This window comes from Chaetodon auriga, chromosome 4 (assembly GCF_051107435.1).
Source record: "Chaetodon auriga isolate fChaAug3 chromosome 4, fChaAug3.hap1, whole genome shotgun sequence".
Taxonomy (NCBI): domain Eukaryota; kingdom Metazoa; phylum Chordata; class Actinopteri; order Chaetodontiformes; family Chaetodontidae; genus Chaetodon; species Chaetodon auriga.
The window spans coordinates 23,960,714-23,988,333 of NC_135077.1; the positions used below are offsets into that span (position 1 = coordinate 23,960,714).

General features: G+C 44.0%; 4 protein-coding genes across 4 annotated transcripts; 3 read left to right on the forward strand and 1 right to left on the reverse strand.

Annotated features, from left to right (window-relative positions):
- The first annotated feature begins 739 nt into the window (after positions 1-739).
- timm10 (translocase of inner mitochondrial membrane 10 homolog (yeast)) lies at positions 740-4,342 on the forward strand. The gene is made up of 2 exons (XM_076729102.1): positions 740-951; positions 3,121-4,342. The coding sequence occupies exons 1-2, from the start codon at positions 881-883 to the stop codon at positions 3,314-3,316; spliced, it is 267 nt and encodes an 88-aa protein (XP_076585217.1). The 5' UTR covers positions 740-880; the 3' UTR covers positions 3,317-4,342.
- A 72-nt stretch (positions 4,343-4,414) lies between these two features.
- unc93b1 (unc-93 homolog B1, TLR signaling regulator) lies at positions 4,415-16,875 on the forward strand. Its single transcript, XM_076729101.1, has 13 exons — positions 4,415-4,610; positions 6,175-6,291; positions 6,394-6,535; positions 6,629-6,782; positions 6,879-7,040; positions 8,501-8,630; positions 8,764-8,857; positions 9,899-10,023; positions 12,332-12,514; positions 12,720-12,993; positions 13,085-13,206; positions 13,345-13,467; positions 14,726-16,875. Exons 1-13 carry the CDS (start codon positions 4,608-4,610, stop codon positions 14,990-14,992), a joined length of 1,896 nt encoding a protein of 631 aa, XP_076585216.1. The 5' UTR covers positions 4,415-4,607; the 3' UTR covers positions 14,993-16,875.
- A 540-nt stretch (positions 16,876-17,415) lies between these two features.
- cryba1l2 (crystallin, beta A1, like 2) lies at positions 17,416-20,123 on the reverse strand. The gene is made up of 6 exons (XM_076728499.1): positions 20,102-20,123; positions 19,720-19,796; positions 19,481-19,599; positions 18,361-18,502; positions 17,993-18,135; positions 17,416-17,861 (listed from the first exon to the last, which is right to left on the reverse strand). The coding sequence occupies exons 2-6, from the start codon at positions 19,792-19,794 to the stop codon at positions 17,714-17,716; spliced, it is 627 nt and encodes a 208-aa protein (XP_076584614.1). The 5' UTR covers positions 19,795-19,796; positions 20,102-20,123; the 3' UTR covers positions 17,416-17,713.
- Positions 19,484-27,414, forward strand: crybb1l2 (crystallin, beta B1, like 2). The gene is made up of 6 exons (XM_076728501.1): positions 19,484-19,636; positions 25,062-25,156; positions 25,565-25,683; positions 26,294-26,426; positions 26,515-26,657; positions 27,238-27,414. The coding sequence occupies exons 2-6, from the start codon at positions 25,067-25,069 to the stop codon at positions 27,407-27,409; spliced, it is 657 nt and encodes a 218-aa protein (XP_076584616.1). The 5' UTR covers positions 19,484-19,636; positions 25,062-25,066; the 3' UTR covers positions 27,410-27,414.
- Positions 27,415-27,620: the final 206 nt, after the last annotated feature.

Consider the following 27,620-nt stretch of genomic DNA (forward strand, 5'->3'; position numbering starts at 1 on the left):
TCTGTCCAATGCTGGTGGGTTCATCAAGAGCTCAGGCTGCGATCAAGAAGAAGAAGAGGAGGACGAAGAGGTGGACATTCTGCTCTGCTCCCCAGACAAAGTGCCTCAGTCCACAGAGTGTGACAAAGGTCTGAACAACATGGACATGACTCCAGAGGAAGAAGAGGAAGAAGAGGAAGAAGATATGAACGAGATCGATGTGACCGGAGACGAGACAGAGTAACGTTTGTGTAGGTGCAGAGTTTTTACTATGCTGTGTGACAAGTTCAGCATTTTGGTATGTCAAGCCTGATCTCTCTGTTCTGCTTTTATCCACTGTGTCTTCACAAACATGCCAGACGAAGATGAAGAAGTTGGTGTAACACTGTAAATAATAGATTTTTATGTTCGTCCTGTTAGTGTGTGGCGACTGTAAACTTTGTACATGCGAGAAGTACAGGCTGGTTTTGAGCTTCGTTTAGTTCCATATGCAAGGGTCAAATGGATGTTTGATTTTCATTAAAAAGATGCGCTTTGATAAGGATGGGGGGGCTTATTTTGAGCCTGTATTTGTAAAATGTACAATATTTCATGATACATTATTGTCGTTTATTAATAAACAGCGTATTTCATGCATGTCGCATTCATGCATTTTTCTTTTTTCTGACTACGCGCCACTTGCAAATTCACATAGAGGGCGCACTGTCTCTGTCTTCCGTTTGAATCCAACTTTATTGACAGCAGAAGCGTGAGCGGAGACGGTACACACGTGCTGTGTTACGAGTTTGAAGGTTAAAGAAGAGGTAGCGGGTAGGTTTGCTGTCGGCTGTCTGCTGGAGAGAGTCACCAGGACGGCGTGTTTGTGGTTAAAGCCGGGAGGAAGCAGCACCGAACCGGAGACATGGATCCTATGAAGGCGCAGCAGCTGGCGGCGGAGCTGGAGGTGGAAATGATGGCTGACATGTACAACCGGTAAATCCAAAACAAGCTAACCATGAAGCTAGCTAACCTCTCTGTCAGCAGTGAACTGTCTCATGGCCTTCATTCATACTTTTTGTCAGTCTTGTCGTTTTGCGGTGACACACGGGCACATAAAGGTCGTCTACGCTCGGTGAAGACGCAGCTATTGTCCCCTCCTTCATGCTCACTAACGTTATATGTGATTATTTAACATGTCTGTGCGTTAGCTAACATGTGACAGTATTTCAATGATGCTCGTTTTGGCCGACACTGACTGCGACTGCACTTAAAGCAACACTTTTATACAGGACTGTACAAGCTACCAATAAGAATCAGCTAGTCATGTTCAGTGTTTTGTAGTGTGTGTGTCTAAAAAATCCCAGAATGTGTTAGTTTAACGCTCCGCAATTAAACACATGGCCTTAAATTGATTTGGTTCCACTTCAGCTAAATTAGCACTGACATCTGTTTGTCTTTAGTTCGGAAACACAGTGCTAATTGTCTTCAGGGCCTCAGTTTTCAGCTCATTTTGTTGTAAGCAGTTTTTCATTCATTCATTAATTTTCTATTCAGTGTCATAAATAAATAAAATTTTATGTTCCTGTCAAAATGTACAAAAACACCCAAAACAAAACAAAACATGAAATTGGGAGAATATATCAAATACATTTTGGGCCAACACTTTAATAGATCTTTGTTCTTCCATTGCAGTGCAGCAGTCGCCAGTACAGATAGTTGGACATCAGTGAAATCTGTTCAAATTTGGCCACTAGTAACAGCTTATTGGGGCTGGAGGAAATAAAAATGCTCACAGACTGTGTCAAACAAATGAATCATACATTATTAAATATTTTGAGTACATTGGGTGTAATTCCAGCACTGATCCCAAAACAAATATTACATTTGAAACAGTTAATACCAAAAAGTTGATGAAGGACCAAAGGAAAACGAAAGACCTTCGGATGTCTTAAATGTAAGTTGCTCTAATTTGGAGACATCCTGTCACTCCTGTGATAACTGAATGATTTAAGGATAAGGTTTGTCCCTGCTTGAATGCTATTGTCTGCATCCAGCTGTTGTTCTTATAGTGCATATAAGCTTATAATAAATACTCACATCTCCATTTCACTGCAAACCTTCCTCTTCATCACTACCTTCAGATAAGAAACTGAACCCTTCTATGTGATTAAAGTGCAGATCGCTGAATGATTATTCAAACCAGATCGTGATTAAATTGCCTCACCTGGTGGCTTTGTAAAATAGGAATTTCTTCTTCTTCTTCCTTGTTTGCATTTTGATGACCAGACCTGTTTAAAATAAAGGAGATGTCTGTTGTCTGACTGCGTGTGTTAATGGCAAAGTATTAACTGTAATATGGGCAGCTGGTGGAGAGAGTGCAGGGGAAGGGCTGACATCATAGAACTTTTAAATTGAGGGGGCTACAGTATTCAGGATGAGCCGAGGTTGAAGATTAGAAGATGATTCAGGCTTATAGATTATTGAATATTCACTCGTCATGTCTGATTATCAATGAGTACGGTCCCTGCCAAAGAAACAAATCAAATCACATCAGTCAAGCTCAAACTGGTCCAGAGCTGCAGGGACTGCATCAATTATTTGACTGTTTTAATTCTTAAGCAGAAATTCCAAACATTTAACAGTTCCAACTCCTCAGATGTGAGAATCTGTTACTTGCCCTCATCCTGTGTGTTACATAATTGAACATCTTTTGTTTTTGGACAGTTGGTTCAATAAGACAAGATATTTCATGACATCACGTTGACCTCAAGGACACTGTGATGGACATTTTTCAATGTTGGATGTTTTCTAGACCAAACATTTAATCGCTTCATCAAGAACAAATGAAGCAATGACAATAATCGTTACTGCTCTAATGTGGTGAAAATCTTTTTAAAGACACTATAATCACATGCAGACTGTACATATTGGGGCTTTAATGGTCTAAACAATTTACTTGGTCTTGCAAAGTGCAGCTCCACATTTTGAAGAGGAGAAGAAGAAGAAAATGTATTGATTCCTGCAGGTGGAACTGTGTAGTTTTACCAAGTGACATTGATCATATGCATGTATTGGTGGGACATCACATGAAGGTGCTTGGGCATAATAAAACCGTCTGGTAAAAATGTTTACCAGCTGTCTCCTGCCTTCCTCTTCTCCCAGAATGACCAACGCCTGCCACAGGAAGTGTGTACCGCCCCATTACAAGGAGGCAGAGCTGACCAAGGGCGAGTCGGTGTGCCTGGACCGCTGCGTGGCCAAATACCTGGACCTTCACGAGAGGCTCGGACGCAAGCTGACAGAGCTCTCCGTCCAGGACGAGGAAATGATGAGGAAGGCCGCTGTGGGGAGCGGATAGAGGCGCCGATGAAGGCACCAGCGCTGTGGGGGATTACAGGGTTAAGGGTGGGGTCGGAATAGCTGGTTTCTCTAAGATGAGAGACTTGTGTTTTAATGAGTGGGTGGGTTTTTTGGGGGGGAAATGAAAACATGTTAAATAAATGCTTGTGAGGGTCCACTGAGAAACTGCTTCCTCCACTGCAGCAGAGGAGGAGACTCAGGATGGAGCTGGAGGGAGCACCGGAGCGCTTGGTGGAGGGACAGCATGAGGACATCTTCCAGCCTCTCTGGATGCGTCTCATTAGTCTTACACTCAGCTTGGCCTGCTCCTCAGGACGTCGCCTGAAAACTGCCTGCGAAGGAGAAAGACCTGAGACATGCGATATCGTTTCTACATCATACTCGGTGATTGTTTCTCTCTGCTCGGAGTGCAAGAAGGCTGCTGTCTCTACTGCAGAGACCGGCCGGTGCTCGAAGCAGGGCGAAACAAACACTAAGAGTGGTCTGCAGTTAGTCTTTGTTTCCAAATCACCCTTTGAACTTGGGTGAGTTTTTTTTTTTTTCTTCCATTTTGAGAGAGTAAGTCAAGGTAAACATGGGCCTTATGTTGCAACACAACATGATGTTCAGGTAGAGACACATTGTTCACACTTACAAGTTGTCTTATGCAGACAAAGTCGAGCGGGTTCTGTAGAAAACCTTGAAATACAGTAAATCAAAAACATGGATCAGGGCATGCACTGAATTATGTATGCAGTATTACACAAGACACTATGCAGAGTTGAGCGTCTCAGGCCTGCACGGTGCTGTGTTGGCCTCAGACACACACTGCCAGGCCTGTGGCTTCATGGACTGAGCTGAAGATGGACTGACAGGCTTGTTTAGACCCGTGTTGTATGTAAGCGGACCATGTTTTTGACTGTGAACCTTTATTTTGTTCCTGTGTTAGACACTGTGTCAGTCACGCAGCTTTTTACCTGCTTATTGGAGAATCTGCGCAGTGTTCCGTTGTGATGAATTACAGTAATAAAACATTGTCATATTATCTTAAATCACGGGTGTTTTTGCAGCGGCTCTGAGGGGGAGTGCCTGTACCTTTAAGGCGAGCGGCCGCAGACTGGACTGAGGAAGTGAACTTCTCTAACTTTCGTTTCCTTCGCGAAACTTGTATTAGTAAGTGCGCCGTGTGCGTCGGAAAGAGGAACTCAAAGCCGCAGAGCCTAAAAGTGAGAGAGGGACGCAGGTGGTCCGCGTGCTCCTGCCTCAGGTGGACAAACTTTTCAGGGCGCGAGGAGCCCCTCGCGAGGAACATGGTGAGTGATTTTAAGGTGCTGGCAGACGGTGAGGAAGAAGGGTGTATGGTCAGGTAGGTGCTTTGGATTAAAACCTACTTTGAGACGAACCTGATATTTGTGCAGCTGTTACCGCTGTATATCCGACTTCAGGTAAGTTAAAGCAGCGGTCCTCAGATGTCCTCAGTCCAACAGAGGGAACGTGTCGGAACGTTTAGCTCCAGACATTCAGACGCAGCTTTATTCGAAAATGCTAACATGAAGTTTACATGGATGTGAAAGGGACATTCAGAGGCCGTGCGGAGGGAAAAGAAGTCACGCAAAGTGGAAAACGAGCTTTATCTGACTGCATAGCTTACCCCAGCATGGAGACATGTTAATAATTCAAGCTTGACATTTGCTTTGACTCACAGTCATACAGCTTCCCTTTCGAGAGGCCTATGGCACGAGAAGTGGCTTCCATGATTTGAATTCATTGTGAACTTTGTGGAGAACATGTTTAGGATCATATCCTCTTTTGTAACAGTGTAGGTTACGGGTTTCGAGTTAAGATGCAGAGGACAAAAGCTGTAGAAGATGATCACACGCTGTAAGTAACATAGATATTTCCAAATGAGCACAGAAAGCTAAGAGCCAACGACTAAAGACATGACAGAATGACCATTTTAAGCAGAGGGAGGGCGGTTCACTGCAGGGGAATGCATCGTTTTTCTAACCTTTCTGTTTTATTCGATTTTTCAAAATTATAAGGAAAAAAAAAAATCAATAGTTACGTGAATACAACAGTCTTGCTTTTTTATTGAACAAGACAAGAGATTCAGCACCCCTTGGTCACCACCCCGATCACTTTCATACAGTCCCTGAACCTTTAACTTTGAATGTGACATTAGCTTTAATCAAGAAACCCAAATGTTTTTGACAGAGGACACAGATGCTACTACTACTAATCCCACTACTGATATGTAATAAAAAACATAATGACAGAGCTTTACAGACCTTATAAAGGAGGACAAGCTCAATAAATAGCATAAAATGAAGTCAGACCTTAAGACAATAAAATGTATTGGTGCTATGAGATGGAGAGAGGCATCTGAAATCACAATTTCACATTTTAACATGTCAGATTGTCAGTTTTCTCAGTATTTTATATTTACAGCTGTAAAAACATTAAAAAACAAACCATTTACATAAGTCATCAGTTGTTCAGCAGTTAACGGTGGTGAAGAGAGTGTAAAACGGATTACATGTTGTTGTATTGACCGTCACAGGAACACACCGTCTTATAAACTTGTTTCTTTGAAGCCTTCATGAACGTGTTTCATCTTCCATTCATTACATTCTAAAGTTCGTAACTTCAAGGGGGTAATTATACTGATGATTCTAATATTTCCAGCGTCACATTTTAGCTTCAATCCATAATGATTTTTTGTCAAAATGTGAAAAAGCATCTACATGTAGTCTCATGAGTGTGCACAGTAAAAGATATGACAACTCAAGCCCCCGCAGGTACCTCATAGGAAGAACGAACACTGATTGGTTAGTTGAACTATCTATTAATCAGTGTACTGCTCCTTTTGTCCACTAGATGGAGGCATTTGACAGAGAAGACATGAATGAGGATGCTGATCGGCTCGTGCCTCATCCTAACGGCCCACTAAATGAACTGCTGAATGTGGGGCAGGAAGGCAACATACAGGGCCAGGTGAGCTTAAAAAATCCTTAAAACACGACGTCTGCGTGAGTGTCATAACATTCCTCCATCTTTGCTCTCATTAAGCACAACCTTTTCCCCGTCTTTCCTCAGGTGGAGGAGTTTCTGGGTCCACAGGCAGAGTACAATGAGGAGGAGGAGGAGAGGAAATACTACAGGAGGAAGAGGCTGGGAGTCATCAAGAATGTTCTCGCAGCCAGTTTTGGAGCCATGATTGTGTACAGTGTGTACATGGGTGAGTTTGATTGGAGAGAACACACTGAAAAGGACATAGAAACACATGCTCTTCTAATCCATTTGCACGTGATTGTGTGTGGGTGTGCCACAGGCCTACTGCAGATGCAGCTGATCCTCCATTATGATATGACGTATCGTGAGGTGAAGTACAGCAACCTTGGCCTGGAGGACATCGACCGCAAGATGCTGATGGGTATCAACGTCACGCCCATCATAGGCCTGCTGTACACCCCTATACTCATCAGGTAGACACACACACACGCAGAAATGATAAAACCTTTCTCTTTCATCTGAATATCCTCGCTCTGTCAATATATACTCCATATTTCTGTCTCTGCCAGGTTTCTGGGCACTAAGTGGATGATGTTCCTGGCTTCGGGAATCTACGCACTCTTTGTCTCAACCAATTACTGGGAGCGTTACTACACCTTGGTTCCGTCAGCCGTAGCTATCGGCGTGGCCATTGTGCCGCTCTGGGCCTCGTTGGGTAATTACATTACTAGGTAAGAAACCGGATGTGAAAAGGTGGGTGGGTGGGTGGAGATGTTTCATGAGAGGCAGAAGGTTGACCCTCATTACATGACAGGCACACAAAGCGTTCTGAAGGTCGGCCAGGATCGCTAGCTGAGATTTCAGTGGATAACCGTTGTATGAGGTTGTTGGTCTTGCCCTTCACCGCATCAGAATGATACCTACGCTTCAGCTTCATTAACTTGACTGTCACTACATTCGATAGTGCAGTGCCTAAAGACAACTTTTTAACCACAGTTATTGCTTAAATATTGACCATTTCTAGAAACCATCAAAGCTTTAAAAGACAAAGTAAATCTGTGACATAACCGTCACACTGCGGCTTTCTACTAATAGAGGTCCCACATTGTATCATTCAGGGACTTTCATCCCAAGATGATTAAATTAATTTAAGTAGAGCAAAACCTTTTCAAGAATTGTTGATTTTGAAAAATGTTTGAATAAGTTTTACTGTGCAATTCTGTCTGTCTGTGTACGATCTCCAAGGAAAATGAAGGCTGGATTTACAGCACAAACTCAGAATGACTAGATCGATCTGCTTGTTCATATGGAAATCAACGGACAGAGAGCAACGTCATTTAGTGAAAATGCAAAATAGCATGACACCAACCCAGTTCAATGTGCTTTCATTTCTCCATTCCAGACTAAATGAATGAACGAACGAAGACAGACGTGTGTACATGAAGAAACATGTACAGCTTAAGCACAGACAGTTAGACCTTACCTTACTTTCACGTAGAGAAAAGCAATTACAAGTGGAATCTATTTCAGTGCTTCAATGAAATGAGAATATTTAGTTTCAAAGTCTGTGTCACTCAGTAGCAACAGAACTCTAAAACAGTATCGTTAGCTGCTTTGAGTGTTTTCACGTATGTTCACAAAGAGCCGTTACGATAACAATACCCCGTATTGTTTTGTTCAGTGCAAGGCTCAGAGAGCAGTTTGCCAGGCTCTGTTTTGTTGAAATTCTGTTGGACTGTGCAGAAGTGTGGTTGTCAAGCTGAGATATTATTTGTCAGCACATTTGTTGTTGTTGTTTTGTAAAGCATTGTTTTGTTTTTTGTGGTACCATGCTGCTGAGCAACACAGTCTCCTCATGCCTAATTCAGTGTTTTTTATTCCAAGTGTCTCAAGTATGGGTAGCTTCTTTGTAAGGATGAATGCAGGAAGACAAAGAAAATGGAAGTGTAAGGCACATTCCCACTGAAATCACATCAGACTTATGTCTGCTTGGATAAGTTTTACCACCTCATACAGTGAGGCAGGGGTCTGTCATGTGATTGTGTGGACATACAGCACACAGGTGAATACGTACACACCCACGTAAGCCTCAAGCGAACACACACACGTGATTGTACCTATTAAGAATGTCTTTTTTTAATGAATGCGTTCGCTGCCACTTCCTCCTGTCACTCCCCACTAACACATGCAGAATGGCGCAGCAGTACTATGAGTACGTCAACTACAAGGAAGAGCACGTGCAGGAGCAGAAGAAGCTTCCCAAGGGCGCCTGCCACAGCTACATCATCGTCTTCCAGTCAGTCTTCAGCATCATCTTCCAAGTGAGTCCTCAGCCGTCTTTTGTTCACTAATGCCTCAGTGAGTATTGTGTTGTGTTTACCACCGGAAAAGAAGTTTGTGCAGCTGCAGAAACGAGTGAACACCCTGCCCTGCCTTGTCTCTCTCTCTCATCAGCTCAGTTTTGTCTTCGCCGAGTTCCCCATGCTGTTCGTCCTCAACGGCTACCTGCATGACAACGATCACATTCTCAACAATGTGAAAACCTGTGGTAAATCTCACCATTCGTTACTCACTTGATGAATGTTTACAGACAAACAAGAGCAGGAAAACAGTGTGTCAGGATTCTTTCCTTTCTATCCAATGAGATACACAGAGCTGGAGTTTGACATTTGGAAAATACTGACTGTGCTTCTTGCCAAGAGTTAGTTGAGAGGATTGATACCACTCTCATGTCTGTGTGGTAAATATGAAGCTGCAGCCAGAAGCTTAACTTAGCTTTGCACAAAGACTGGAAATGGGAAACTGCTAGCCTGACTCTGTGTAAAGGTAGCAAAGTCCACCTACCAGCACCTCTACAGCTCTAAAGCCCTGAATGAAGTTGCTTCATGTCTGCTTGGACGTGTAAATGGGGAACTGTTAGCTAACATGCTTACCACAACAACTTCAGTGAGTTGCAGCTTTAAAAGCATAATTATCTGTATTTCAGAATATCCTAAGTTTAGACAATGATCTTGCAGTTTCATTTCCCTGAATAGTTTGTTTAAAAGCAAAAAAAAAAATAAATGCATAGCTCATGTCACTGTTTGTCCTAAACTGAGTGTTTCACACAAAGCCAGTTTCATAGGTTTGTGTGACACAGAAGAGCATGTGCTAGTCTCGGTTATATCTTTCGTCCACCATGCTTTGGGGGAGGGTGAGGTGCTAAAGAGAACACAAGTTGGCCTCCCAAAGCTGCCGTGAAACCAGTGAAGTGCAACACTCAAGCTGAAAAGTTTTTGATGTTTATCGTGGAAAGGAATCTACTTCTTTTTTATTGTAAGCAACAGTAGGAGGAAATAAAACTGTGCCGAGGTTCATACCATCACATGCCTCACAGATGACCTCAAAATACAAAACCATGATCACACAAACGTCCTAGTTTTCTTAGAAACTGCTGATCTGTCAATTATCATTCAGCTTTTTTCAATGTACATTTCAGCCATGTGCTGCAGAGACGCAGTCTCATGAGTTAAACAAACAGGACTGAAGCCTGTCGTTTGCATTCAGTCACCTCCTTTCTAATGGCTGAACCTCCCTCTTCCTCTGCCAGGGGCAAACATCAGTGGAGTGATCCCGGGTTTCAACACCACCGTGCTGACCAACCTACCTCGCTCCATGCTGCTCATTCAGGTGGAGAGTGTCCTCATGGGTTTCGCCTTCCTCGCCATGATCATTGTAAGATTTAACCTGCCAGTTGGGGGCAGCACAACTACTTGAACACTTACACTCAGTGGCTACTTTATTAGGTACACCTGTAAAATCTAATGCAATCCGATGGAACAACTGCTTAGAGTCTGCCTTTCCAAATATTACTATGTGAAAAAAGACAGAAAATTAGTGTTATTAAAAGTATCAATAAACTGCATGTTTATCATTGAGGTTATAATTTGCCATGGAGTTGAACTGGACTGCACTGTATTGAGAGGTGTCTGAGATTTTGTCCACCCCATTTACAAACAGGAAGTGGCAAAAATATAACAAACGCCACCACTAACTATGACTTCAGCCATAAATAGATGTTAGGATCTGGTAGGAGCAGGTTTTGATTATTAGCAGATAGTAAGGATCTTATCAATACAAATAACTGTATCAAGACTTAATAATAAAGGGGCACCACTCTGAGATCAGGGATGCAGCAAACTGTGGATGCAGTCTCATAAAATGGCTGTTCACTTGAAATGTCAATGTTTAAAATACCATTTTACATTTATCAGGTGAAGGGTTGGATCTGAGCACTGATCCTCGTAACCAGCCGCAACAGATACGTGCAAATCACAGACACCTGCTCTTTAAACGTACAAAACTGTCTATTTAACATCAGCAATAATGATCACCAATCAAAAATCCTTCAGTCAATTAACATCTATGGTCCAACCACAACATAAGCAGCCATAACACAAGCAACTAGACTGACAAGTGTAAAGGCAGCAATCATGTGGCACGTGTGTGTGTGTGTGTGTGTGTGTGTGTGTGTGTGTGTGTGAGAGAGAGTGTGAGTGAAAGAGAGCATGTGTGATGGGGAGATTGAGAAGGCAAGATAGTTACGCCACGTGAGTTTCAAGACCGCAAAGCTTGACAAAGAAATATGGGAAGCACAAAAGAGGACGTGTTTACACATCTCTAACAACAAGATAGTCGTGAGCAGAGCTGAGTTATACTACCGCTATCTGCACCTTAAATGTGTGTCTGTACAGGCACATGGATTGTGTGTGTGTGGGTTAGTGTGGGTTAGTTGTTCCTCCACATGGTGAGGTCCCAACTCACGTTGAATTCCAACCTCTCTGAGAGTTTGAACATAAACTGTTTGTTACAAGCTTGCATAGAATGTGTGGCAGAGCTGTTGTACTGGACATTAGATGGTGAAGGTGCACCTTATAACAAACGTGTGTGGAGAAACTTGCCTATTTATACATCCAGCAGAAACAGCTTTAAACTGGAACCTATGAACATGTTTGAGACATACTTTCTTAATTTTAGCCGCAAAGCAATTCCAGTGTGAAATTATTTTCCCTAAATTTTCTAAATGCATGCACAGTGCTTGAATATGCCCCATCATGCATTGGGCGATGATCTGTCACAGTGGTAGCACACAGAAAAAAACAGAAAACACTCTCTCAGGAGGAGCTTTTTGTTTAGTACCAAAACCGAAGAAAATGTCTTGTTAGCAGTCTGTGGTCAGGAGGAACTGAGTCAGCTAATGGTGGAAATGATGTAACATTAGCTATTAGCATTAGCATTAGCTATTGTTTTAAATCAGTGGTGATAGATTTAAAGTAATAGCGACAGGCAACGCAACTAACACTTGTTAAAGAGGCGTTAACGGTTTCACATAAGACCGCTGAATGTAAATAACGTGCCCTGTCTTGTTTTGAGACAGTCCACGTCTTAAGTGGCGTTTCACTGGACCTTTGCTAACGGTAACCAAGCAAACAACTGTAACGTAAGAAAGTTGTATGCCTCCAGACTTTTGAATGCTTTCATTTGTTTTCTAGAGCAGAACGACATCTGTATACCAGGTAGTTTGTTGTATCTACTGCTTCAATAGCAGGAAAAACTGTCTGTTCAGTTGAAAAATTGCTCCTTTTCATAAAATTGCTCCTCTTCACATCCAACATATCTTCAGACTTTCTGTGTGTACCTTTCTCTCATAATTTCATATAAACTAGTCCATCTAGTCCAATGCAATTTTCACTTCTGGCCTTCCGTCTGAATTTAACGACACGTGACTGAAACAACCCATTTAGAAGGCCGGCTTGAGAAATGGATTGTTGCTGCTAATACTGCTCTCAGTAATTTAAGATGGATACAAAGGCTTTCAAGATGATTCTTTATTCCCTGCTGTGTTTGCAGTTGGTCGTTGTGTCCCACAGTGAGCTGGAATGAACTGCTCTCTTGTTCAGGGCAAGACACGTGCACACCAATCGTTCAGCAATCATTCTAAATGATTCAGAATAAACTAATTGCTGTGTGCTGCCTTCCACAGTTCCTTGTGCTGTGCGGTTCTGCCTACCGTCCGACGGAGGAGATCGACCTTCGCAGTATCGGCTGGGGAAACATCTTCCAGCTGCCTTTCAAACACCTGAGAGACTACCGCCTGCGACTGCTCTGCCCCTTCTTCGTCTACAGTGGGTTTGAAGTGCTGTTTGCGGTCACCGGATTCTCCCTGGTACTACGCTGCCTGTGAAGTTTGTTGACCTGTAGTGTAGCTTTTCCTTGCATTGTTTAATTTTGGTAGTGTCTCTGGATATTTTGACATGCAAAATAATGAAACAGGACATATAAAGGAGCAGGCAGATCATAGTAATAATGACAGGAAATATATGAAATATGTGTTTTTCCTCATCTCTTTTTTTCTTTCCCTCCCTCCACAGTCATATGGCGTCTGCGTTTTGGGCCTGAAGCAACTGTGGCTCCTTATAGTCGTCTATGGCCTCTCCTGCTCCATCTTTTCCTCCCTCTCCCTTTCCCTCCTGCGCCTCCCACGCTGGCTGTGTCTGGTGGTGGGTGCTGCTGTGCATGTGGTGCTGCTGGTGGCTCTCCTGGCATTGCCTCTGCCTCCTAACAAACCAGAGTATCTTGGCTATCTGCTGGTGATCTCCGTGCTGTGGGGACTAGGCACAGCCCTGAACAAGACGGGCGTCAGCAGTAAGTAACAGTTGTGGTTGAGATGCCTGTATTTACCCTTTGCTAATTTTGTTCACAGATGTCACCATGAACTCCTCTCTGTGTGTGTCAGTTCTGCTAGGTATGCTGTACGCTGAGGAAAAAGAACGTCTGGACTTTGTCTACACCATCTATCACTGGTGGCAGGCCATCGCCATCTTCATAGTCTACCTCTGGTCCAACCTGCCGATGAGGGTATGAATGTGTGTGTGTGTTGGGACAATGTTTAATGTGTCTCAAATGTAGTACCTCTGAGGAAACACTCACCATTTCTATGCATGTTTGAAGGGAAAAGTGCCTACTTATTCCTTTCTTGACACATTTCTGTCCCAGGTCAAACTCTCCATCCTGTTGGCCACTTTGTTGCTGGCCTGTTACTGTTATTGGGTGATGGAGCATCGGCTGGCCAATAAAGTGCCTTACAGACTGCCTCGCATCCCTCGGCCACGGCACAAGGTAATCAATCAACCTATTGACAGTATGTGTTTGAGGTCATTTTGAACTTATTGTTTCGTCTGTTAACAAAGCACAAATTAGAGGCGCTGTTGCTATGGTTATCTTGAGTTTGATTTTGGTTACATATACAACTGAAATTGGGGCCTTCTCCTGGAGCCTTGGGAGGGGAGCTTGCTAGCGAGTATCTGGTGATTGGGCGTTGGTCCATTGGGCTCGTTTGGGCATAACCTGAGGGAACTACATGGAGCGGCTGCCCTGTGGGTCAGGCATCACACACTGTTTCTAAGGATGTGGAATGTCACCTCTCTGGCAGAGAGGGAACCAGAGCTAGTGCAGGAGGTGGAGCTATACCAGCTAGATTCTGTTGGGCTCACCTCTACACATAGCACTGGGTCTGGAACTAAGTTAAACTCCTGGAGAGGGGCTGGGCTCTCCTTTTCCAGAGTTTCAGAGGATGAGAGGAACCAGACAGGTTTGGGGACACTCAGGATCCCCTCGCTGAGTGTTGGAGTTCTCCTCGGAGAACAGAGAGGTCCCCTCTATGCTTCTGTGAGTTGCTCAGAGGAAGGCTCTTTATAACCTGCTGCTACTGCAATCCAGCTCCAGATACACAGTAGAAAATGGATGGATGGTTGGACTATACAGCAGTTTGGTGTGTCTGGCCTTCTCTTGAGCTCTGGAAGACCCTGGATACCGCCTAAGTTCTGCTGGGGTGCTTCACATGGGCAGTGAAGAAACCTGGATTGGGAGGAACTGCATGCCTGATGGCACTATATTACTGGACCTCTGTGCTATTCATGGACTGGCCATAGCAAACACCATGTTTGATCACAGGGTGATTCATGAGTGTACCTGACACCAGAATGCCTTACGCCAAAGATCAGTGATCAGCTTTGTAGTCGTATCATCAGCTACCAATCTCGGACACTTGGGTTAAGAGGTGCCTGTGTGAGCTGTCACCTGATCACCACCTGATTGTGAGGTGGATCAGGTGGCGGGGAGAATACTGGACAGACCTGGCAAACCCAAATGTGTAGTTAGGGTGAACCAGGAATAGTTGGCTAAAGCCCCTGTCTGCAAAGTCTTGATCTCCCACATCTGGAAGATCCCGGGGGAGGTTGGGGACATGGAACAACCACAGCTTTCCAGAAAATCAAATCTCCCTGCCCACCACGTATCTACATTTTTTCCTTGAGTTATTCATGTTCTTCAAGTTCTTCACTCAGTCTTCATTACAACATATTGTTTGTGCCTGCAGGTCAAAGGCTACCGCTACCTGGAAGAGGACAACTCAGATGAGTCAGACTCTGAGAGAAGTGAGGAGGATGACGAAGAGAATGACGAGGAGGAGGAGGAGGAGGAAGACGAAGAGCATGTGGTGGAGGAGATGGGAGAAGAGGACAGGGAGGAAGGAGGCCAAGATGCAGGGGCCCAGGGAGCTGACTCACATGGAACCAGGAGGAGAGGGGCTGAGGGTCAACGTCGCAGATGGGAGGATGCGAAGGAGAGAGACGGAGGAGCATGAGTTAGGGTGAGAGAGGAGAAAAAGTGAGGAGAAAAGAGGCAAGATGGTGGACTGACCACAGATACATAGAAGAGGAAGAGCGTTAGAGATGAGATTCGCTGGATGCTGTTGTGTTCATGGCTTCATTCATATTTTTACAGATAATTACACTTCATGTAATGCTTATAAACTATACTAAACAAAAGCATTTTTTCTGGCACAAACTTTAATTAACAGGCTCTAATTACCTATTGAACTATAATCACGACAGTGATCCAGAAGAAAGGGTACAGAAACTGGAAATACTATATTGCTATTTAATAATAGATACGACATTCTTAAAAGGTAGGGCGCGCTGGATAAAATACGTCTGCGACTCAACAACAAGAATAATTATGTTTTTCTATTGCTGCATGGTTTGTGGATCAAAATGTGTCAATAACTTTAGAGGCCACCGCAGTTGCTTTTGTGCTTCATGAAGTAGAAAACATTCTGTGACATACACTCTGCTTTCATTTTAAAAAGAGCGCTTATCAGAACAGAAAGAAGTGAAAATGAAGAAAAAATGAGGAATTGATTTTCTGAGTTCATCCTCAGGGTGAAGTGTGTTTAAGATGGAGTCATTTCTAGAGAGCCTGGACCTCCTGAATGTGAGCAGCAAAAGCAGCCCGAGCTATATTTCATCTCCTTTCTCTGTATACATTCAACTCCTTCATTTATACACATTTCAAGGTGTCTCTAACTACCAACAGAAGCTCAGACATGTGTCTGTTGCCTGATGCGTTTCTTGGGAGAAGTTAAATATGCCTTTTGCAAGTTTATTATGAATATGAATGGATGTGTGTTTATGCCTTAACATAGATAAATATTCAACAGATGGGGCGGCCATAGTCATTTATGGCCAATGCCACTTTAATAAGTAATCTACAATACATAGTAGTTGAGTTGGGCGGTAATAAGATTAGAGATCTTATTTTGTCGTGATCCAAAAACAGCATTGTTTGTGCTGAATGCCCTTTCCTAACAGGCCTTTTTCATGGAAGACATGTTGACGTGTCACAGCAGGAAATGCACATATGTAAATAGAATACAGTTAATGCTGGCTGGATTCCATTTAACTGCCTCAGTTTCAGTGTGCTGGCATTGTGCATGCTGAACAGAACAGAGCCATTGTTAATGCTATCAGTGACAGTGATGTCTGCGGTGAAACAAGCCTGTCAATCATGACACGTTTACGAGTTTGGAGACCTGCTATTGGATGATTTAGTGACTGTGTGGAAATGGTTAGATGTCACTATGTACAAAATCTATATCTTTTGGCTTACTGACCATTTCCAGTTTGAAATGATGTCACGTTCAGTTGGAAAGAACCTGGCGTTAGCACCCTTTTTCTGTTTTTTGAATTGGTTTGATCTGGACAGTGTTAAGAGAAACACAATTAGCACTTATGTCTGGACTGCAAGCTGTCATGCTTTCATACTGATGGTCAGACTGATGGTCAGAAGTTCATATTTTTGTGTAGGTGTTGTACTCAGACAGTTGGGTTGGGGACAGTTCTCCTTAAGTTTGTCTTCTATGTAAACCAGCTCTGGGAAGGAGGAATAAAATCCACATTCTCTAGTGAATATTTAACATTTCACCGTTGTAATGAAAATTACTGCCAAAGCTTGATGTTGCACTGATCCCTGTGAAGTTTATGTGATGTCTTAAACCAGGTGAAGTTCTTGTTGCTGTGTGTAATCACAGGATTACGCTTTGTTTTCGTCTCAATCACACCTGTACATTTCACCAAATATGGTGTTGATGTTTGCTGCTGTCTGTTACCTAGTTTCTCATATCACCATGGAAACCTTTTGACCAATGCACAGAAAAGCAAGATCAAATAAACTTTGGATCGCAGTTAATGTGATACAGTACATTAAGTGCATTTACATACCCACACATTCATAACACCTCGTTAAAATGTTGACTCCATAATTGGAAACTATCTTTTGCTTATGCAGAAATACGAGAATGAACTTGAAAAAGAAAATACATTTCAGAGTAAAAGCATCAGAAATCTAATTTTCACAACAATAATCCCTTTCTAGAGTGATATTACTGATGTATTACTTTGAAGTATTAAGTTATTACCATTGCTTTAGTTTGTAGATGTTCTAATGTGAAGCGTTACATCCTTGTGCTGGTTTAATGGTCTGAGATGCTCAATAAATGTCAATGTACTTTGCTCACATGCAGTGCTGATGTTACGCATTCTGATCCAGCAGAATCTGCACCCATAGAAACTTTGGTGAGGAACAATCTTTCCTGTAACGGCTTCTCACTCAGACTGGTATGTGATAAGCATTTATTGTTCAGTGATCTCTCGCCTTCTCTGTCCTCCCAGCAGCTGCTGTGTTTGTGCTGAGGGACTTAGGCTCGATCTTTCTTCTCCGTGAAATAACGCGACATTCTCTCTGCGAGCGTGCTCACGCTGGAATTACAGAAAGAACTTCTTCTCTTCCCAATCTGAACTTTATTTCACTTGTACTAAGACAAAATGAGTATGAACAGAGATATGAATATGAGCTGGGGTAAAGAGGTAGCTGCTACGTCACTGATGGTTTGCGTTGTAGTTGCAGTCTTGACAGATGAAGCCATAAACTCAGAACCAAACCTCAAGTTCAGGCTTTTGGCTCATAGTCAGGCCCCTAAAGCACAGTGTCCAGGTGTTAGCCTGAGCCCGTCCTGATGTGCTCCTTCTCAGTGCCTGATGCGTCTGATGGACTGGATCTTTGGAGTCTGGCAGTGGGAGCCCCAGGTCCTCCACTGCTGGTAGTCTCCGCTGTGTCTTTCACACTCCATGATGTACTGCTGGCCTCTGTAGCCCGGGTACTCATAGCACACAAAGCTGAAGAAAGACAGAGGAGGGGAGAAAGAAAGTCACAATTTTAAATGGTTAAAGCACCACTGATGCTGGTGGCTCTCTGAGGCGGTACCGCTCTTTATACCGTTCAATAAAAGCCAAACTGCAAGACTTACGCTCCACACTGCACGTGCATGGAGCCCACCTCAGGCATGATCCAGCCCATGGCCTGCAGGGAGGGGTAGTCGTCGCACAGCTCGGTGCTGCGGCCCATGAAGTTCTCCCTCTCAAAGATCATCATACGGCTGCTGTGGTGAGACTGTGGGGGGACAGAGAGTCCGTGTTAGGTCTGTCAGACAAGGCAAGCTGACTTTGGCACTGACTTGTCTCATTTCTATTTCTGAGCTGTTTCAGTCACTCGCTGTGTGGCTCGCTCTTCTGGTCACTCCCTCCCCTCTGCCACTCACCATCTTCTCACTTCCATGAGCTCTCCCTCTTTCACTCCCACTTCTCTTTAGCCCTCCAACACTCAGCAGGTACTCACAGCGCAATAGATGGGGCGGAGGGACATGAAGCGCTCGATGTGGTGGGACAGAGAGCCACTGTAGGCGTCCCAGTTGGGGTACTCGCCCCTCTCCAGGATGAACTGCTGGCCCTGGAAGTCATGGTGCTCGAAACCCACCCAACTAGACACACGAGGGGAAGAAGTGACGCAGTTAGACCCGAAGTATAAATGATAAATGTCCGAAATCAGTCTGAACATAAAACAGACAGGTGACATTAGACAGGGTGAGAGGAGTGCAGTCTGCTGGAGGGATTATTAGTGGCACATAATCTGCTAGAGTTATTGACATGAGAGATTTCTGCTTTTGTTTTTGTTTTTTCACTGGGGCTCCTTTGAGAATAGGTGATGTCGCATACTTCCATGGACCAATCAGAATTAAGACTGAATCAAAATGTAATGGCTGTGTGAGCCACTGTCCCTCAGATCTGATCAAACCACACCCACACCGCCCTGATGATGAGCCGAGCTTTTTTTAGGGCTTAAACTCTCAATAAAGAAATAATAACAGGATGTTTCTTCAATGTTATCAAGGAAAACATGTCAGAGGCTTTTGGAAGAAATGAGCTACCAGTGTGAACAAAGCAGTGCTGATGGTATAAGCCAGATCATTCTCTTTTGTGTTCTTTTCATCACAGGAATCTTGACTTTTTTCCTCCTGTACTCTGTACGAGAAAAGGAGGCATGACACCATTTTATCAAAGGTATAAAAACATCCATGTGGCCTTCAGTTATCCACTGGTGACCAATGATGACTGCTGACCACACGTGCCAGCTTTCAATAGCCTCCACAGAGTGAACCTGCAGCTTTCAGGTTGGTCAAAAGGCTCGTTTAACTCCTGAGGTGAGCCTGAAAAGTGCATTTCATCTGAAAAAGGGAAGCTGTGGCAAAAAAAAAAGAAGTCAACCTCCCCACAGCTGCTCATGCTGGGTGCACCCTGCGTGCACGATGGAGTGACCTCAGAGTGGGAGCCTGGACACTAGTTCCTCTCTCATTATCTCCCCACCTCCATCTCACACACACTTACATAAACACACACACAGACTCGGAGTCAGTCAGCTGTCCACAGAGACTTGCAGGCGTACAGGCTGTGTGACTCACGCTCCACTCTCCACTCGGATGGAGCGGATGTTGTCCAGGCCGCAGTCATGGATGTTGCAGCACTCGGAGGTGAACTCCAGACACTTGCCTTGGAAATGCTCCCGCTCAAACACAGTCACCTGCACACAGCGGAGGACAGCAGGGAGCCATGAGGACGTGAGTAATGTATGTGCGCTATGTCTGTGATATGTGTGTGTGTGTGTGTGTGTGTGTGTGTGTGTGTGTGTGTGTGAATTCACCTTGAAGAAAGGCGCTGTGCCCATGCTAGGGAAGTACATGGGTGAACTCATGTGTGTTCTGATGATTCTATTCATCTCTAACGTGGAAAAGAAAACAAGAAAATCAAAGCACATGAATCAGAGAAGGGGTTTAAACAGTAAAATAGATTCACTTCGATTTACTGAACAACGAAAAACTGTCTTTAACTTAGTAAACTTTTTTTTATGATTCATATTTTTACTTAAAATGAATTAAGATTTTTACTTTCAACTTCCCGTACAGCCAATATGCTCTAAATGACAAGCTACACCTAGAAAGTGTGGGTTAGGAGCAGCCAAAACCAGCATGTCATCCGTAAAGTTCAGCCGGGGACCGCTCGGTCATTTTCCCGCTCCTGCTTACCTGGATTCTCCTCGCGCTCCTCACACAGCAAATCCTCTTTCCACAGACTTTTGTGTGAACCTGGCGCTTCTGTTTTATACCGGCGTCCACGCGGGGAACGTCGCGCTCGCGCGCGTGCGCCTGTTGCCCTTCCATGCTAATGATGTCAAAGAGGCAAGTGAGAAGCGGCCTAAAATTCAGGGCGATACTTCCGGTTAGAGGTTTCAAAATTAAGCTCTAATGAATACTGAAACTGGGAGTGAAATTGAAAACGGAAAACATTGTCATCCACATATATGATTTTGAAGTTAGCAAATTCGAATTTGGCCTTAAATTAACTGTTCCTCGAGGCATGGTTCATAAAAATTGCAAGACTAAATCTGTTAATTAGGCTTTTTGTTGCAAACAGGCTTTCATAATTGTTTAGGCTTAATTAGTTTGTTCTAGCATTAGTCTTATTATTCACTGCTGCTTAGTCCCATGACTATTGTCCCATTATCAAATAATTCGTTTATTCCTAAGCAAAAATAAATATTCCCTGGTGCCAGCCTCTTAATTGTGAGAACATGTTGCTTTTTGTTGATTTACAACATCATAACTAAACTCAAGTCATTTTGTAGACTAAACAATGTATTTAAGTGGCAGATTGTAATCAATACACATAATGAAATGTACCAAAAGTTGGCTTAGCATTTCTATGAAAGCCCAGCATTCATGTGACATGATGTTGGGCCCTGCAGTTAGTCCATAATAGTATAATTAGGAAATTATCATTAGCTAGAGCTCTGCTAAGAAGCCTACTTTAGAACAATGAAGGCTCTTATTTTGAAGGCAAAACGAAGAAGAGTTCCGGTATTCCTCTGACTAACTGTGATTACTTGACGCAGGTGAGAGTGAATCTCACGTGCGCACCTCTGTGCTCATGTTTGTGCGTAAAAAGCGGATTAAAAGCGAGAACTGAGCTCTGTCTATGTCTGCCTTTCTGTCTGTCTCTCTCTCCTGTCTGTCTCTCTGTCTCTGTCTCTCTCTCTGTCTCCCCCGTCCCTCCCCCTCCTTCTCTCTTTCTGTCTCTCTCCCCTGTCTCTCTCTCTCCCTCTCTCTCCCCCCTCTTTCTCTCTTTGTAACCCTATGCGGCCTGTCGACTCAGCAGATCATATACAGGCAGGCACAGAGGTGATGGTGGGGAATGCGGTGCTGTTGTTGGTCTATTCGTATAGGTCAGCAGTGCCATCGTATAGAGCAACAATGGCCGGGGCTATAGGCAGAGAATGAGGAGGATTTGGAGAGCCATTCGGGGAGCATGTTTCAATGGTGAATCCAAAAAGCTGAGGAAATTGGCATTGAGGAATTCAATTAATGATGATAATCATTAATTATTAATACTGCTATGGTTACGCCGTTCTGTTGAAATGAAAAACATAGCTAGAAAAGCAATTTAAGAGAATGTCCCTTTGTGGCTACCTTGAAATATGCCAGTCTATGAAGCTGCACCTGTGTCACTTCCATTCAATATTTTTGCTCTGATGTCTTAATTCATACCCCCGAGTCCGTCACTTCAATCAACGACAGGCCACAGTTGCCACAGTAACCCCTGAGACGTCTCATCTGGACCTTGGCCCTTCACATTTCATCTAGAGAGCACATGAAGAGTGATCAAGATCAAGTTCCTCGTGATATGTTCACCGTCATGCAGGCAGACACGCACAAACGGACACACGTCTACAGACACACACAAAGGCATCGGCCACGGACAGCAAAGTCACGACTGCCATCATGTTCCCACTCACTGCTCTTTCACCTGTCTGCGCCAACATCATTTTGAAATGAAACATTCGTGAATAAAGAGTTGTGTTATTCTCTCAGACATGCAGACGTCTTGTCACTGTCTCCTGTGTGACTCAACATGAATTCTGCAGTGTTATAACGGTGATCATGCTTCAGAGGACTACCTTTAACGGCATAAACCTAACGTGGGAAAGATCCTCAGGATGCTCCGCTTTGAAAAATTTGCCTCTGACTGCAGCCCACATATGCATGTCAGCTTTTCAGACATATGAACCACGTGGGATAAACCTTATGAGGACAGGCTTTTCTGGAAATGTTTACCTTTCATTTCACATTAAGCACACCTTCACTGAATTTGAAAGTGTGCTTCAGCCAGGCTCCAGATATCGATTAATGGACCTGTCTGCAGGGCATGTTGGCTCTATTTCATCGTCTCCCATCAGTTGAGCTGCTGCATTAGATTGCACTAAAAACACTGCGTGCCTTCAATAAGACCACAAGGTAAAATGATGAAACTGTGTTCCTGTCATGTTTCCAGCTGTGCCAGATGTGAATGTGAGAGACATACAGCCCCATTCCTTGTATTCAAAGGACATTTATACAGCGTCAAAGACTCCTTTCCTGGATTGTCACCTTTATGTGTGCTGCAATGCAAATAACATATGCTGAGTGTGATTTCCTAACTACTCTTCCTTGAGAGTCCAGAGAGGCCTGGAATTGCCTGGAAAGTCCCTTAAGTTTACGAATAAATAAATTCTAGGGACTTAAGATTTGCTGCTTACAGATTCTTAAGTCATAAGACACATTGCTTTGCTGACATTATTGTTTCTTATTGCTGTTAGGAAGTGTTTTAAACAGCTCCAGATGTAATGTCTGTCATGCTTTTCACGGCCTATTTTATTGCCCACTCACATAAAGTGAATGTTTTATGTCATCAGTGTGTGTTATCATGGACGCTCCTTTATGCTGGGAGCAGCACGAGCCTCACGGTTAAAGCTGTTGCCGGTTTGATTCCAGCCGGTGACCTCTGTTGCACATCAAACCCCTCTCTCTCCCCATTTCCCTTCCCCTGTTTGCTACCTTCACGTGACTCTCAGCAGCGACTGAGGACGTCCATCAGTGCGTGGTTCACCCCATCACTCCAGTGACCTCTCACTGATGCTCACTTAAATACAAATTGCAAAATGATTGAGGCCGACCCCTGACTCCAAGTGAAGTACAGTTCCACCTCAGGATCTCCTCTGCAAACAGCTGCAGCCCCTGATTCCTTCCTGTCCTCGCCTGCACAGCCACGCTCAGAGCTACATTGGTCCAGTTGGCTTGTTCCCTCGAGTGCACTTTGGGAGAAGCATCTCATGGACTTTCCACTTGCAGCTAACACCCACCACAATATTTTATGAACCCACGTGAGGAATTAGACAGAGGTCTTTCATTTAATAGTTTTCCCCGTCTGTGATGAGGAGAGAGATCCTGATTATTGTCCGTGCACACTCTGAACCACTTTGCTCACCCAGAGGTGGAGCAGTCAGGTTATTGCTTCTCATAGCTTATTGCTTTTCCTGTTATTATTTGTCCCAGCGCCTCTTGATTGCAGCAGTGGAGGGAACAGGAGTAAAGAATTCTCACAGCCTGTTAGATGTGAACCTAATCAGCTTGGCTGGCTTAGAAAAAGGCTCTCAACTGAACTGCACTCTCTTTAATTCATGGATTCAAGTCATGATCATGTCATTATAAAGTTGTTTTGACTTTCATCAAGTTCTCTGCAGTCAAATATACATTGGATTTCAGTTGGTCGCTTCCTCATATTCTTCTCCTCTTTCAACCTATATTTCTCTGCCTCTCTCTCTCTGCCCCACCGTCTTTCTCTCTCTCTGCCTCTCTCTCTCTCTTTGATGATGGGGGTATTTCTATTCTGTGGGGGCTGTGAGCTCAGCGAGTTTGTTTCTGTGTCTATAATCCCCACTCTCTGGGCGCCAGCATATAAAAGCGGCGAGGGGCCTGCCGCACTCTCACACTGACCATCAGTCTCAGGCCCGAGTCTACTCCTTTACGCACACACTGCCACAGGTAAGACAGTGGACGTCTTACAGAACGAGAAAAGAAAAGAAAGACGGCAGGTAGAGAGCAGGAATAACCTGATGTAATACCTAATAATAAGAACATTGTATCACAGCTGGAGCTTACGATCTGTCAAACACTGCCGGTGAAATGTGAATTTCCTTTAAGCAAATCTGACAGCTGTCAGTAAATGCACCGCAGCCTGTTTGAGTCTGTCACATTCAGAATAAACAGTTTATTTTGAGCATGAATTACGCTAAATATAATGCTAGAATCTGCTCAAGCTGTCTCCACAGACGCAGCTTAAACTGCACGGGCTCTCCTTTAATTTAGGGCGTGAACCTGAAAAAAGTTTCAGCTTATCCAAAGTTTTATTTAAAAAATCTCTTACGTTTGTTTTGTTCATTTGCAAAGACTGAATGCCTGTAAGTAGGACTGACTTCATTTTGGTTATTTTGATGGTTTTTGATTGAAAAGGTTTGTGGGTTTCTACTATAAATGTCAGTTTACAGCAAAACAAGTGACAAGGTAGCGATTTGTGTGGCTTAGTCTGAACTGCTGTGAGCTTTGATAAGGACTGTAGAGAAATGATCAGGCGTGTGTGGGTGGGGGTTAGGAAAGGGGGAGTTTTGTTTTTTTTACAGGAGGAAGGATAAAACGCAGAAAATGTAAATCTTTCATTCTGCCAGGAGATTGGGAGAGGGTGCTTAGTGATCTCACGTTTGTCACTATCCTCTAGCAACCACCATGTCTTACTCTGTATTTTAACAGAGAGCAGGACTACAGGGTAGTAAAATGTGTAAAAATGTCAACTTATCAGATAAAATGTGGCACCTTCACTGGAATATCTTGCCAACAGGATGCATCATGTTATTATGTTTGCCATCTTTTTGGCTAATTCAGCTTTTATTGTATAATTTGGTAGCTATGCAGATATTATTAGTTCAATAAAAAAAAGTCCAATTAAATTGGTTGGAGAGTGCCAGAATTTGCTTCCTGGCAAAGATAAAATTGACATTACTGGAGAGGGTTTTGCTTTTTAAACATGTGCAACACCACAGTAACTTTCATACACACCCTTAATGTGATCGTAAAAGACAGGGATTAAAAAGTGATTCGAAGCATCTTCTCTTCTCAGTCATCATGTCTGGAGAGAAATCCAAGTCTGCTTCCCAGACTGATGGGAAGGCGGCTCAGAACAAGATGTCTGAGATGGGCATGATGTCTTACAAGGTACAGTACACACACACACACACACACACACACACACATACACTACACCCCACATGTACACCAGATGATCAACATCACAAACATACCGTGCAGTCTTTTCCACACTGTGTGAAGCAGCTGGCCTCACTAACAGTTTACCTTCTGGGCTGATCACGACCTGCTGGTTCGACTCCAGCTGGCAGAGAAACACCGTGTGAGGCTTGTGTGTGTTAAGTCACTGAGGAGAAAGCTGTCATGACAACACAATGACTCCATTTTACTCTGGCTCTTTCTTGTTGGGTCACTTTTTCTACCACAGTCTGCCCCATCTTATTTCAACTCTCCTCGGATGTTGGTCTTTGAAACCACCTCTGTGACCTCCTTTCTCACGCCCATTCTCTTTCTCTTTACTTTACCCCCGCTATCCAGATGTGTGTGTATGACCAGGAGAACTTCCAGGGCCGCTGTATTGAGATCAACGGCGAGTGTATGAATGTGTGTGACATGGGAATGGACAGGGTGCGCTCCCTGCGCGTCGACTGTGGACCGTAAGTAGCCTGTGCCTGTACAGCTGCACGCATGCACTCAACTCACTCATTGAAGCACACATAATTTACCCAGCACCCACAGTACTGAGCACAGAGCAGATGATATCGCAACTGTACCTTCCCATTATGTGACAGTTCACACTTCACATTTTAGGTACTTGGCTGATGCTTTTATCCCGAGTGATTTGCAGAGAGTACCTACACTCCAGTGCCTGAACTAAAAACAGGATATTGCAACAAACAGCAGTGAAAGTAATGCAGTGATCACGTAAAAGATGTGGAGCGCTAAGAATTGAAGAAAGAAGGAGATGAGGAGAAAGTTTTAAAGGGGACATGTAGTGATTTTGTATTGCGCTTCCATAGAGTTGGGGGACTCACAAGAGACACGTTAAAAAAGTGGCAGGCAGAGATATGCTGACTTACCCTGATGATGTCATATGGGTTGTTTTTTCTAAACTTTGGAAAGCTCATACAACGGTTTTCAGAGGTTGAATATAACCCTTCATGGTGACTAAACTGATCTTCATGTGTAAAGTCAGTGAATTGCCCCTTTAAAAGACACACTTAGCTCATGGCCGTCCTCCCCTCTCCTCCCTGTGACCCCCCCCAGCTTCGTGGGCTTTGAGCAGATGAACTTCTGTGGTGAGATGTTCATCCTGGAGAAGGGCGAGTATCCCCGCTGGGACTCTTGGAGCAACTGCCAGAAGAACGACTACCTGCTGTCCTTCAGGCCTGTCCGCATGGTAAACCGCACAGTTTGCTCTACTTTCCTTCATCTTCCATCTTGCGTCATTTCAACGGCTTACCCCTAATGTTATTTCCCTGCTGTAGGACCCCGAAAAGCACAAGATCTGCCTGTACGAGGTCGGAGAGTTCAAGGGTCGTAAGATGGAGATCATGGACGATGATGTCCCCAGCCTGTTTTCCTACGGTTTCACCGACAGAGTGGGCAGCATCATGGTCAGCTGTGGAACGTGAGTTTTGAGTCAACATGTTACGAGCCTTTTCCGGTCTTTTCTAAAAGAATACTTATGGGAAATACACTTATTAGCTCTCTTGCTGAGGCTTCAATGAGAGGATCAATAGCACTTTCATGCCTGCATGCTAAATTAAGCCAAAAGCCACTTAACTTAGTTCAGAAAGACGTGAGACAGTTGGACGTCAGCAGCTCAGAATCTCTGCCTGTGTCACAGCTGCAGACACTGTTTCCCAAATGCTGTGATTACTTCATTTGTTCTGTCCCCTGCAGTCTGAAACAAGCAGCTGGGAGGCAGATTGCCCTGTGGTTTGGCACCTGACAGCATGACAAATAGATCAGTGTCTTAATATGTCAGATGTTTATCCTCGCTCATTTGTCCACATCTGTGTTTCTAGCATTTTAATTGTCTGTTACTCATCTTTCAACCTTTTGTTTTCTATCCTTGAATATATTTTGAATTTTCTCTGTTCAGTCGTGGTTCCTCATCATCACTCGTGCAACTTTGCTCTCTATCCCTGCTTTGAAAATGTAATTTCTCTACCCTCCCCTCTGTTCACCCTCTCATCTCTCCACAGTTGGGTGGGTTACCAGTTCCCCGGCTACCGTGGCAGCCAGTACCTGCTGGAGAAGGGTGATTTCAGGCATTTCAATGAGTTTGGCGCCCGCTGCCCCCAGATGCAGTCCATTAGGCGCATCCGCGACATGCAGTGGCACCCACACGGCTGCTACACCATGTCCTCCAAGTGAAACCCAGCGAGAGCGAGGAAGAGAGGGATTGGAGGAGAGGAAGCGGAGGGTGGGCACAGACATGGAGGGGGAGGCGGAGGCGGGAGGGCGAAGAAGGAGAGGAGGAGGGAGAGGGTGTAATATTTCACTTCTGTCCCAAAGTCACTTGGCAGTTTGAGTGCAAGATGGAGGGAATACAGTAGGTTGTTATTTTTAGCTGCTGGAACATCGT